The following is a 12,987-nucleotide window of genomic DNA, read 5'->3' as shown; positions in this document are numbered from 1 at the left end:
AAGCAGCAACCGCCGCAATGTTAAAAATACAGAATGTGACCGCCAGGGTGGCGGTCACATCCTAATTCGCACAGAGGGACTGCCGCTGCCCCTGCGGACGGTCCCTCCACCTCTGGGGTGGCGGACGGACGCCATCATAATGATCCCCTTAGTTTGGACACACCAATACGATTTGAAAAGTGTGTGAACAGAAATAGCAGACCGAAAGCAGTTTTTACAATCAATGACAAAGAGGTCATATTGATGGTGGACTCGGGATTACTATACACCATGAAAGTGAAAGATCTGGTTATTAACAGCTGGTCAATAGAAAACTAGAAACCAAAGGATGTGAATTTGAAGGGATATCAGTGTGCTAACATTAGCAAAAGTTCAATTCTCAGAAAGGGAAGTAGTGGTAAGGTGTATATTGCAAAATCAGGACCGTCAATATTAGGTTAGATGACACATCAATACGATCTGATACTGTGATTAATCCTAGAGCCTATCGTCAACTGCTCCACCGGAAGGGGGACAAATTAGGTTGTTTATTGGCATGGCTTCTTAAGCGTGAGTGCCCCGATCATTCTTACGCTCCAGCAGGCAGATGGTAGCCACGTGTCTACACAGCATGGTATTAATTATCTCATGCATGCTCACCTATCATTGGTGTACAGAGAAGAAGTGGGAGTGGTTCCGGATGTACTGGAGTGTTTTTGGATGACCTTGCACTCCCCAGCCTCAATGAGACCAACGCAAAGGGCTCAGTGAAGAAATTTGCTTGGAAGACCTGAAAGAAACAGTGACCCACTGCAAATCTCCAGGACCTGATGGTCTGCCGGTACACTATGTTCAGACTTACGCAGACCTCCTGCTTCCTCACCTACTAGAGACCCTACTGGAAACCAGGCAGGAGGGACTTTTACCGCCATTGATGAGAGAGGTGCAAATCGGGATGCTCCTTAAACCAGGTAAAGACTTGTGCATATTGGTCTCCTAGCGGCCTTTGTCAATACTAAGATACCGGCTAAAGTATTGGCAATGAGTCTGGGTAGAGAAGTAAAAAAAAAAAAAACAACCTACTCATGTTAACCAGAGAAGAGAATCTAAATGGAGTTCTTAATTAGCATGATAGTGTGTTTGAAGACAGACCTGGAAAAGCTAAAAGATATGTTTATAAAATAGATTAGGAAAAGGGCCTGTGCCTTTGAGACATATCACTCTGCGAGTCCCACTGGCCATCAGGAGTGAGGTAGAGGCTATATTGGGCCAAATGATCAAAGATAGAGTAAATGAGCTAATGGAAGCCACTGAATGGATGTCTCTGGCGGTTATTACCAAGAAACCCAATGGATCATTGCAATTTTGTGTGGACCTTTGAAGCCGCAATAACAATGCAGTTTCTGATTGCTTTTCACTTCTTAACATCAACAAGATGATAATGATGCTATCTAGTGGTAAGTATTTTTTGGAGTTAAACCTGAGAAGTGCTTACCACAAGGTCAAGCTGCATTCAGAATCACAAGGTCAAGTTGCATTCAGAATCTGAAGAACTAATGGTATTCATAACTACCAAAAATGTCTACCAGTTTACTAGAAGTAATTTGTGCTGTGTTCGGCTGTCAGTATTTTCAAAAACTAATGTCAGGTGTTCTTTTAGGACTCAAGCCATGTTCTTCCAGGAAGAAATCTTGATATCCGGTACCCCTATTGTAACACATAACAAGGCATTGGAAAAAAGCTCTGAGAAGAATTGCTGATTCAGGGTTCAAACTACGCAAGAGAGTACAGATTTTTGAAAAGTTAAATAGAACACATAGGGTACTTGATTTCAGGGGGGTAAAATCAGGCCTATATCTGATTTAGTGAGGACCATCGTACATGCTGCAGTGCCAAACAACAGGGAAAAGCTAAGCTCATTTGTGGGCCTGTTAGAATATTATTTTGAGTTAATTGAAGGTTTTGCACACAAAACAGAGACCTTGAGAGAATTATTAAGGACGTTTGAATGGGGGAAGGTGCAGCAGAAAGTGCTTTTGTAGGTGAAAGCATACATAGCTAATGCAAGAAGGCTAGCTTCTTTTCAAATTGGTTTGAAAACCATCTTAACAGTAGATGCAAGACTGTGGGAGTAGAAAAGACTGCATCGGTCTCTATCAAGTGGTAGGAGGAATTACTGATTCATAGAATGAGAAGCATTGTCTGCAGTATGGACCATCACTCATTTTCGTACTTATACATGGGGCAGCAAAATTGCCTTATGGGCTGGTCACAAGCCATTGTTGAGAGTATTGAGATCTGGTGGAACTAGTAATGGTTCAGCAAGATTAATGAAGTTAGCAGCTAAATTCAACAAGTGTAGTTGTGTGGTATAGTATGTCCCTGGTTTCAAGAATAAGGTTGCAGATTGTTTGCTCAGGTTGTCTGATGTTTCTGTGGAGGAATGCAATTTGGAGATAAAGGAGGTTGTGGTAAGTGTTGGGGATTCCATGGAAGGGTTCCACAACTCTATAATTATGGATGATGGATTCAGGCAATGAGAGAAGATAACACTTTGCAGTTGTTTAAATACAAATGGAACAAGCAGGGAGAGTACACTTTCTGAAGGGGTTTGGCCATATTATATGGTTGTTGGAGACTTGTAAAGGTGATGTGATCCATGTGGTGTTAGGGAAAAACTCAAAGCTTGGCCCATGAAGGTCACTATGTGCAAACCGTGACAACTAGTTAGATAAGAAAGTTAAGCCACGGGTCATGAACTGTGAAGTGTGTAAGGACGCAGAGAAGTGACAGAAGGTAGTATTGAATGTGGTGGGCAGTGACAGCACTTATTTGACAAGAAAACAGTTCAGGATAAGCTGTGTCTGGATTTTATTGATCCGCTTTTGATTCTGTCTAAGTAGGAGAGCCATGATGCAGTATTGGTGGATGGCAGCTCTAAATGGGTTAAAGTCGTGTTCATGTAGATTATCGCCAATCAGTCTACAGTTAGTGCATTGAGATAGATCTTTCAAACAGAAGGCATCCCAACCTGCTTGAACTGGAGAGATTAAACAGTTCTTTAAAGGATGAGGTATCAAACATGTTTGCACATTTTGATACAATCCACAAGGTAATGGACGCATACCATCAATGTGTTTGGATAATTGTGTCTGCAACTAATCTTTGCTAGCTCACCACTGGCATCATTACCTGCCTGTAGGTTATACTCTTTTTTGATGATGAACATTTATCTCATTGTGTCCGTACGTCAAAGTTTGCATCTATTGTTTGTCATAGTCATATACATGTGAATTGGTATGGTTATACGTTTCATTCTTGTGACATTGGAACAGTGGAATCAGTTGAAGAGAAGTGTCCGGACGGAAGGGCCTCACAGCTTTTGTCACAATAATTCTTCAAGTTACCTTTGGCAGTTTAGGTCTATTTTGATTACAACAGCAGCCAAGGTAAAAAGCATCAACTTAGGTGTAAGGCAGATTTGATCAAGTTATTTCAACCTAGCCATGGTCACAAGACAGCCATTTCTTAAATGTTTGTATAAATAACCTACCCATCCCACACAAGAGGATTCATTATGAATGAAGTGGAAGTCAAGAATATAGAACAGAAATGCAACAGATCCTATAGCTATCCTTTCCCTGCCTACATGTCACAATTAAGTTTGCCTGCCTCTTTTTCTGACAAAGCTTTCACTGAGCACAACAAAATGGAAGGTAGGGAGCAAGCAAGTAATCAAAATGAAAGTTCCACCAGAGGGAGGGAATCTCTTTGCAGTCGTCCCACAGTGGAACAGAAGTGGCTGTCCAAATGTGCCATAGCTTTTGTAAAAAACAAGAGAATCATCTTATGGGTGTCCCACTGTGAAAGTATATAAAGAGCCTCCTCCGGTAGAAGATGCCTTTATACACTGGCGAAAAGATGGCAAATAAAATATTCTGCCCTCATGTTCAGCTAAGTGGCCAGATCAATTATGGTCCCCATGGCCGGCCTTACAGGCCAATTTCTAATGCTAAATCCTTTGGAACTCCAGATACTGGGAACACTACCCACACCTTCCTGTGGGTAGGTTGATTCTTTCGAAATATAATCTTCCTAAAAGCACCTGGCCCTCCTAGGGTGAGGCAAAGTCCTGAAGGCACCTTACAGTAGGCCTATCAAGAATAATCGAGAGGTATGAAAGCTGAAGGTGAGGACAAGAAGCAGGAGAAGATTTAATTCCAGACGAACAGAAAATGACCTTTCATGGGAGAAAATCAAATTTGTTTTTTAGCTAGCCCACCACTATTAACCGTGCTCGATACATGGGAACACCTGTTTACCGGATCCACCACGCTGCACTATCATCACCAGTACAATATGTTTGAAGAGATTACACCATGCCAAATGGCAGAACTGCATGTTGAAACCCAGTGAAACGTACTGAAGAAGACAACAAACACTGGTTTCATCAAACAATCTAGTCCATTTTGTTTCATCAAAAGGAATACACTAGGCCAGCAGTCCCTGGCACCAAAGGGGACTATTTTTTCTATGTAAGTGCACAATGTGCAACAGCAGACTGCCATAATTCAGAGTAAAACCAGCCAGTGGCTAAAGTGGGATGACCAACTGCCTAGTCTGCATGCTTTAGTGGGTAGATGAAGGACACAAGAGGCCAATGGATGAAGAGGGTTGGTTGAAAGTCGCTATAAGTAAGCATAATATATGTATATCATTTTACTAATATCCAAAGGCCGAGGCTGACGCCAGACCTAAAAATCTAGGCAGTGAAGTCAAATAACTTTAGTCATATTCACCTGATGTTATGATTTAAAATACCCTACGTGACCCACTCAGAGGACAGACTTTCCTAGGATAGATGAAGAAAGGAATACTTTCCTCTTTACCGAACCTATTAATTCCTTCTTGTGTTATAGAGGACTATGGAGAGATACATATCTATTGTTTCCTTGAAATTGTGGGTCCAAAATGTTATTCCAGGACTAGTAGCCCTATTAGCTTGCTGACCTTCAAAAACAAAGGAGCTGAGATACTACCAGAGAATGCCGCCTGCCCATTTGGAACTTGACACTTGGCAATAAATCTGTACTGAAATTATAGGAAGCACCCTGCAACTAGAAACAGTGAACCAAGGTTGAAAAATCAGATTATGAATATTTGAGGACATTTTAAAATTAATGTATGTCTATTTTATCAAGAGCATTTCCTGAGAAAATGGGTAGGATGTCTATTAGTGAACTTGGAAAGTTCTTCCCTTTTAAACACATCTTTTCAAAGGTAGGGTTTCCCTAAAAAACATGATGTTTTATTAACATGTAAATGCAATTTGTTGTTGATATAACTTTTGCCTCCTTCTTTAGATTCAGGTCACTATTCTTGCATTTTACCTATTACATTCGGGTCTTTTATCTAATTTGGTTTTTAGATTTTACGCTTATTTCTTCTGCTGTTGTAAGTGTTATTACACCTCACTGAACAAACAGGGTAACTTAGGACTAGGTGACCTGGGTCTTTCTCTTCTTAGGTCTTCCTAATTCCTGGTGTTGAGATGTTTTGATAGCCAACATCATCTTGGCCCTGTAGTATGACTCCACATGTCGTTCTAAATACAATATTTCTTGTGGTCTTGGCATTCTTATGGAAATGGGCATCATTTGAACACCATAACTGCTCTGCTTCTAATCATATGGTTTCATTATCTGAGCTTGGTGGGAATTACTTCACTTCTTGGTTTATTTAATGGGACTGGTGCTTGCCACCTTCTCATAATTATGACCTGGAAGGGTTTGGGACATCTGTCATCTTGCCCGAAACAGTGGATTGATTGAACATATTTGTTTTTCTTTCACAGGATCATTCTTTTAGTCAGTTATTGCACATGTACCACATGTATTTCTCTGAAGGAGTCTTGCTGCTTTTGGGTGATCTCACGGAAACCTGATCACCTTTAGGGCTCAGACAGTTTGAAAGTCGTAGTAGCTTTAGTGTAGCTTGTGTTAGGTCATAACAAGATTGTGCTCTCTCTTCCCCATAGCTTTGAATGAATGAATGGAAAATAATGTGTAGAGATGAACTGCTGCTTCCAAAGAAGCATCCTGGAGCTGAGTTGGAAGGCAAAATCTGTACACACCTCTCCAAACAGAAGCCTTCAGGTCGGCCTTAAAGGCGAGCTCCGTGGGGATTGCTCCAAGGTGTTCTGGTAAACACACAAGCCGCCCAAAAGGAGAAAGATATGTCCCCTGCTCTGGCTTTATGCACCCTAGGAATGCATTATCGATTTTGATCAGAAGAGTGAAGTGCCCTATGGAGGATATATTTTTTTTAACTGTTTCCTGAATGTATGAGGAACTTTTTTATGAAAAGCCTTATGGGTAATAGTTAGTGCTTTATACTTCATTCTTTGTTTGATAGGTAGCCAATGCAGTTACTTCAAACCTTGCAGTTTAGGAATGTTTAAAACAAGAAAAACAACCACATTTTTTGCACATTGTAGCCTGTTTATCAGCTTCAATGGAACTCCCACAGAAAGGGCATTGGCCTGATCCAGTCTTGATTTAATCAAAGCATCCACAATGTCTCTCCAGGTGACCAATGGGAGTCGTTTTATGGGGTTTTTTCAAGATTCAAGAAGAAAGAACCAAACAGCAGCAATAGTCTGCACCTCTGGCTTAAATCATTCAATCAATCAGGATTTATGAAGCATGGCTGATTGCCCGATAGGGTATCCAGGCGCTTGCAGGTCCTAAAGGCTTATTCAAACAGCCAGGTCTGGAGGGCTATTCGCAATTCCAGCAGTGAGGTGATAGTCCAGAGTTGCGTGGAGAGGCTGTACCAGTTCTTTGCTGCGATGTGGGATAAGGAGCGTCCACCACTTATGCTTTGGTAGATGTGGGGAGTATGGGCAAGTGAGAGGGAGGTGGAGCATAGTCTTCTCCATGGTTGATGGAAGTTCAGGCGGTGGTTAATGTAGGCGGGTCCTTGGTTGTGTAGAGCCTTGTGTGCGCGGGTCAGCAGCATAAATTGGTATCTCTTCTATACGGGGAGCCAGTGGAGTTGCCCGAGGAGGGGTGTGATGTGGGTTCGCCGGAGAAGGCGGAGGATGAGTCTGGCTGCAGAGCTCTGTATGGTCTGAAGTCTCTATAGGAGATGTGCAGCGACTTCTACGTAGAAGGCGTTGCCGTCGTCAGGTCAGCTCATAATGAGGTGCTGTGTCATGGTGTCTCTCGTGTGTAGGGGTAGCCACTTGAAGATCTTACATAGCATACACAGAGTGAGGAAGCAGTGAATGACAGGGCTATGTCCAGTTGAACCCCTACATTTTTAGCTACTGGTGTCAGAAAAGGAGCCTCACCAAGTTCAGTAGACCATATTCTCCAGTTGTCTAATGATAAAGAATCCCCAAAGGCTAAGATTTCAGATTTATCCGAGTTCCGCTTTCGACAGCTGCTGCGCTCCAGCCTGCTACAGCCAAGAGACATCCCTAGAAGTTGCTACCCATGGGGTCATCCAGATGTTGAAATCCATGCATCAGCTGTATATCGGCATAAGACACGATGTTGAACCCCCTAGATTGAACAATTGGGGACAGCTGAGCCGTATAAATATTAAACAGAGCAGGGCTGAGTGCTGACCCCTGCAGGTCCCCACATTTCATTTGTCTAGAACGTGAAGTACAGGGAGATCGAAGAACAGCTTGATGCCTGTCAGGGAAGTAAGATTCTAGCTAATGCCATGCATTAACCACTATACCAGCCTCATCTAGTCTCTACTGTAGGATGTCATAAGACACTGTATCAAAAGCAGCAGACAAGTCCAGTAGGATGACTACCAATTTTTTTTCCAAGATTGAGATTACATTTGATAAAGTCTGTAACCTCCAGAAGAGCTGACTATAAGCCCCCTCGAGAACAGGACATTGTCGTTCTTTACTGCCTGATCTCATGGGTGACAAAGGAAAATATTCTTGCGTTTATAAAAAAAATGCTTTTTTCATGTTTCAGGAAGTGTTGCTCCAATCCAGTCCAGTCCAAGCCATTTCCTGAAAGACAAACTGTCTGCAGAAAAAGAACAAATGCAATTTAACATGATAGCCTTTTAAAACAGCAAGAAAAAGAAACGGTTGATAGGAGCAGTCTTCTGCAAGAAAGATAACCTTGCAGGAGTGTAGAAGTTTAGGAAATGTTTGCGAAACAGCAACTGAAAAAGTAGGTCAGAGTAGAATCCTTTGTCTGATGGGGATGAACACACAGCCAAAATGATCGCAGTACCTTTGCACTTTTTAGGTTCTCATTAAAAATACTGTTTACATCCATATATCGGAGACCAACGCCTACAATTTGTAGGGATTGAGACTTTGTTACAGATGTACTGAACCTTAAAGGAGTACATATTGAAATCTATGAAAACTGTATCTTTCCTGGCACAATTCTAGTTCTCCAGGTGAACTCAACTAACGTATGTATCAAGCATTCGGCATTTGAATGGCACTGACCTCGCTGAAAGGCAGTGCAGAGTTGGCTGGAACAAAGACACAGCCAACATGTGATTGAAGATAGGGTCTATGAGCGTAAGTAGACAGTTTCTGTGTCGTAATGGAGAGTTCTTTTAAAAAGTATTTATGTCGAAAATCAACCTTTTTCTACAAGGGAATCTTTTTTCCTCCATACTAAAAAAAGCCTTTCATCTACAACCCGATTAAATAAGGGGTGCGCCATATTTTTTTAATTTCCCAATGGTAATAGGCACTTCTGTTATTTTCAAGATGAACCTTCCAGAATGGAAAATGACCTGCCACACATTTGAGAATACCTCTCAAAAACAATATCTAGGTGCTCGTTAACTTTTGCAGGGTCACGACCCGCAACCCCCCAGATATGCCACATGTCCCAACCATAGTTACAAAATCATTACAATGAACAATCAGCCAGACTGTAGTACATCTGATCTGAGGAAAGAAATGACTACTCCTCCTGCTTCTGAAAACAAGGATTACAGCGTTTTCTAGTGCAATTTAATTTTTGAACCTTGAAGCAGCACTTGGACTTATGATGTGTGTTATCAATAACAAAAACAAACAACACTTAAATGCCGGAAGAACTGTTAACCAGGCCTCCGAGATGTTATGCTGAGCCTAGCATGCCAGAATTTAGAGCAATCAGGAGATTACGAATAACTCTGGTACCATCTCTAACCTCGGTGGATGTTCAACAGGATGTGAGTAAACAGAATTCCCAGGAACAGTGGGAAGATTTTCAACACTCCAAGCAAAATACAATTTTGACTTTGGAGACCTCCTCATACACAGAAAAGGCAATTTCCCATCTTTATGTTTAATTTGATGCCACCACGTGCAGGAGCCCTAAGCTGATACCTGCTTTACTTAAGGCCCTGAGGCGTCCATACCAGAGAGGCCGTTTGATTGGACCTCATTGCATAATAAACCGAATGTTTTGTTATCCCTGTGTCTCATGTGCAGGATTGTAACTGAAATGTAACTCAGATAAAGGGCCTCCACATTGCATATCACATGCCTCACAAAATAAGCAACAATGTAATTGCTGAGCTGGATAAATCTGAAATTTGAGCTGACCTTGCGCATGAAAAGTGAGACTTCCGTACAGAATGGATGAAGGGTTATTTAGTAATTGAGTCATATATTCTGCAGCCTTTTATTGGTGATCAGGATCGTTATGAAATGATACTCAGGTGTAAATTTACATAGGTACTTTTGGACTAGAGCGAAGCAATGTATGTGTACCTGCTGGAAACGATGATCTGAACATACACTTAAGTGCAGCCTACCAGGCAGCATTTGGGGTTACCTTTCTTGAGCTTGCGCACCGCCAGCATGCGGTGCTGCGAGGACAGCTCCCAGATGCGCAGGGTCTTGTCGTCGCTCACTGTGGCACAGATGGGCAGGTTCGGGTGGGTTGCCAGCCCCCAGACTTCGCCTTCCATGTGACCCTGTTGGAAAAGAACTCAGAAAGGTCAGCTCACTTCGCACTGCCGACCTCGCCGCCGCCATTTTGCAACATCCTGCCCATTCATCATCAGCATCCCGAGGACTCAAATTGGCAGCAATGCCATTCAAAGCAAAGGTCCGGCGGGCCAACCAGAGCACAGTAATACAATTAAATATATAATGATCTGCCCCAAGAGGATGCCTGACTTCCTCCTAATCAAATCTTATGGTAAACAACAGGATTCACTGACCGGAACGGTTTTTTACTGAAAATAATTGCGCAGTCTCAATTTAATAATTACTCCGAGTTCGAGCAGTCATTTTTCAGTAGTGACGTGGCCGTTTATAAGCAACAAGTAAGTACACACGCTTCGACTGCAAGAAAGCTTTGTTCAATGACTTGTGCCAGGGCACCGTGTATGTCTGCGGTCACTGTGAACAGCAGAAGGCGGGTGACTGATATCTGTGGGCATGTCGGACCCTGCCAGCTATACATAGCAGAAACACGATTCTGACAGAGCGGCTTGGGGTCCAGTTACAATGAGCCTTACCACGTTCCTTGTCACATGAGACGAGAGACTTAAGTCTGCAAAATAAATCTCCTGACACATGAACGTCTGTCTGCGTCATCTCCAGACACCACTCTGCAGCACACTAACACCCGATGGATGGAAAGAGTGCCCCGGGCCTTAATGCAAGCACGATTATTGGGACACCCTTGTTTTGAAGTAAAACTTGTATGTTTCTCGAGCAGTAGGAAAATCAACTGGCTCGATCCAAGAAGCATTGATTGCTCAAGCTACGTATCCCTGGAACTGTCCGAAGTATAACCAACGTGTGAATGATGAGGCCAGTAAGGAGTCTGGGTTCATCAAAGCCATCTGCACGTGCATGCTCAACTTACACGCCTAAAGACCTTTCCCTTGTGTGCAAAGTGATTCCTTGTTAAAAAAATTTCAATGTATATTAGGGACAGATGCACATTGCATAGAATGTGAACTAAGAATGAACAATAAATTAGAATTGTTGCTCATTCTAGAGATCAGAACATATCGGGCCTGTTTCAATGTTGGGCAGAAAGCTTCCGACCACAGGTCGGAGGCTTTCTGACCGACATCGACGGTTTCAATTCCGACCGCCTAATTACAATCTAGGCAGTCGGAATTGAAACCAGCCTGTCTTTCCGGCTGGATTTCGACGGGCTCCTTTAGCCCGTTGGCCAGTCGGAGACTGGCCCATAATCCCAATAGACTGCGTTTCGGCCATTGGGATTGCAATGGTCGGTTTCGGACAGGCTTTCCATGCCGGGCTTTCCGATAGGGAAAGCCTCTCAGAAAACGAGTTTGGGGGCGCCTAGCAGGGACCCCCTTCTCCTTGCGGCCTCCGGATGGGGGCCGAGGTTGCACCTATGGTGCCCCTGTTAATCCCTGCACCATCTGGCAGGCACCTTGAGGTGCCTGCCACACGGTGTAGGGATAAACAGACTCTCCCATTTCTCCATGGGAGCCTGTGCTACAGCCGGTTTACGGCCGCAGCACACGCGCCCATACCGAAATGGGAGTATGCGACTGCAGCATGGGTGAACGCATTGTAATTGTGGTGTGGAGACCGGAGCTCAGTCAGTTCCGAGACCGCGATAGTGCCGCCGACCGACATCGTAATCGAGCCCTTAGTCTTATAGTCTACTGCCCTCTCCACCTACCGTACAGTGGAAAAGGCCCCTTGACGTAACTGTATTGTAACCAATAAAAAAAGAATTCTCAACCAGACATTGGGTTAATCTTGTGGCAGCGTCTTAGTATTTACTTTGCATACTTCTACCTTGTTTCAGGTTCGTGTTAACAGTCCCTTTGACATATCCAATAGGCTTGCCTTGTATGTTACAGTGGTACTCTTAACAAAGAGCTAATCCTCTATGGTGAAAAAAAAGAACCTTAGAAATTCAATTGAAATAACAAAGGTCAAAGTGAAATTACAGTTAGGTAGCGTAACATTTTCAACAACAAAAAAACACTGAAATTCACCAGTTATAATATTTAATAGTTAATGGAAGTAAATATAACTCCGGCCCTCGCCGAGCACTGCTAATGACTGGACATATTACATCAGTCATGACATGTTCTATGACCTCATTGATTAAATCACTGATGACTTCTTAAAAATCATCATTTATAGCAACACTGTGCATGGCAGGGGCTCTGGACGATTTTATCTGAAGACATCATCATTTTGAAAGCCAAAGAAGGACATTTCCAGCCTTCTAGATTAATGCATTGGCTATTTTTAATGGCAAAAAGCTATTTGTTTAAGATGATGATTCTGTGGCCAAATGGGCGGGCTGGGATTAAAAAACCGGTGCCACTGAAATTAAATTTCTCTTCTTTTTAAAGTACCCATGGCCCATCTTCATATTTTGGTTACCTCTGTTTATGCCCCTACGAATGACAAGCATTTGCAAAGCCTACAGGTCTCGTCTTTGGGGTCTATTTGCTTTGCCAATATCTTTTAGCCATGCTGCACAGAATCCTCAATGCTATGCAGTATGGCTAAATAAGAAAATAATAGCCTGTTGCGTCATTATGTTGGCGTGTGCACCATGCATGCCGGCACCCATAACATGACGCTGCAGTTTTCTTCATTTTAGTTGCCAATCCAACTCGGATCAACAAATAAAAAGTAAAAATTGTAAAAGCATTATTTTTTGGGTAAGCAAGTGGGGAGAAGCAACAAGGCTGGGGGGGGCACGGAAGCAATACAAAAAGGGAAGGTGGGGGCTAAAGCAACATGGGGGCCAGAAGCAACACTGAGGGTGCGGGTAAGAGAAGCAACATTGAGGGCACTAGGGGAGCAAACAGGAAACCAAGATGGAGTGTGGATGATAGGAGAGGAAAACGAACGGGGAAAGGCGAGTAATGTGGCGCTCAGAAAGGGAGAAGCACAGTGGCGTGAAAACAACATGGGCAGGGTGAGCACAAGATAGAATCATTAACCCCTTCCACGCTGATGACGAGCTGGGCTCGTCATGGCGTAGCCTCCTCGCACGC

General features: G+C 43.0%; 1 protein-coding gene across 1 annotated transcript in view; it reads right to left on the bottom strand.

Moving 5' to 3' along the window:
- Positions 1-12,987, bottom strand: part of EML6 (EMAP like 6) — a 748,837-nt gene that overhangs the window by 195,002 nt on the left and 540,848 nt on the right. Inside the window, exon 21 of the mRNA XM_086927650.1 lies at positions 9,804-9,945. Within this exon, the coding sequence (XP_086783776.1) occupies positions 9,804-9,945 (142 nt within the window). The remainder of the gene's footprint in view (positions 1-9,803; positions 9,946-12,987) is intronic.

This window comes from Lissotriton vulgaris, chromosome 6 (genome assembly GCF_964263255.1).
Source record: "Lissotriton vulgaris chromosome 6, aLisVul1.2, whole genome shotgun sequence".
In the NCBI taxonomy this organism is placed as follows: domain Eukaryota; kingdom Metazoa; phylum Chordata; class Amphibia; order Caudata; family Salamandridae; genus Lissotriton; species Lissotriton vulgaris.
The sequence above is the reverse complement of the archived record's forward strand: the minus strand, read 5'-3'. Positions and strand labels throughout refer to the sequence as shown.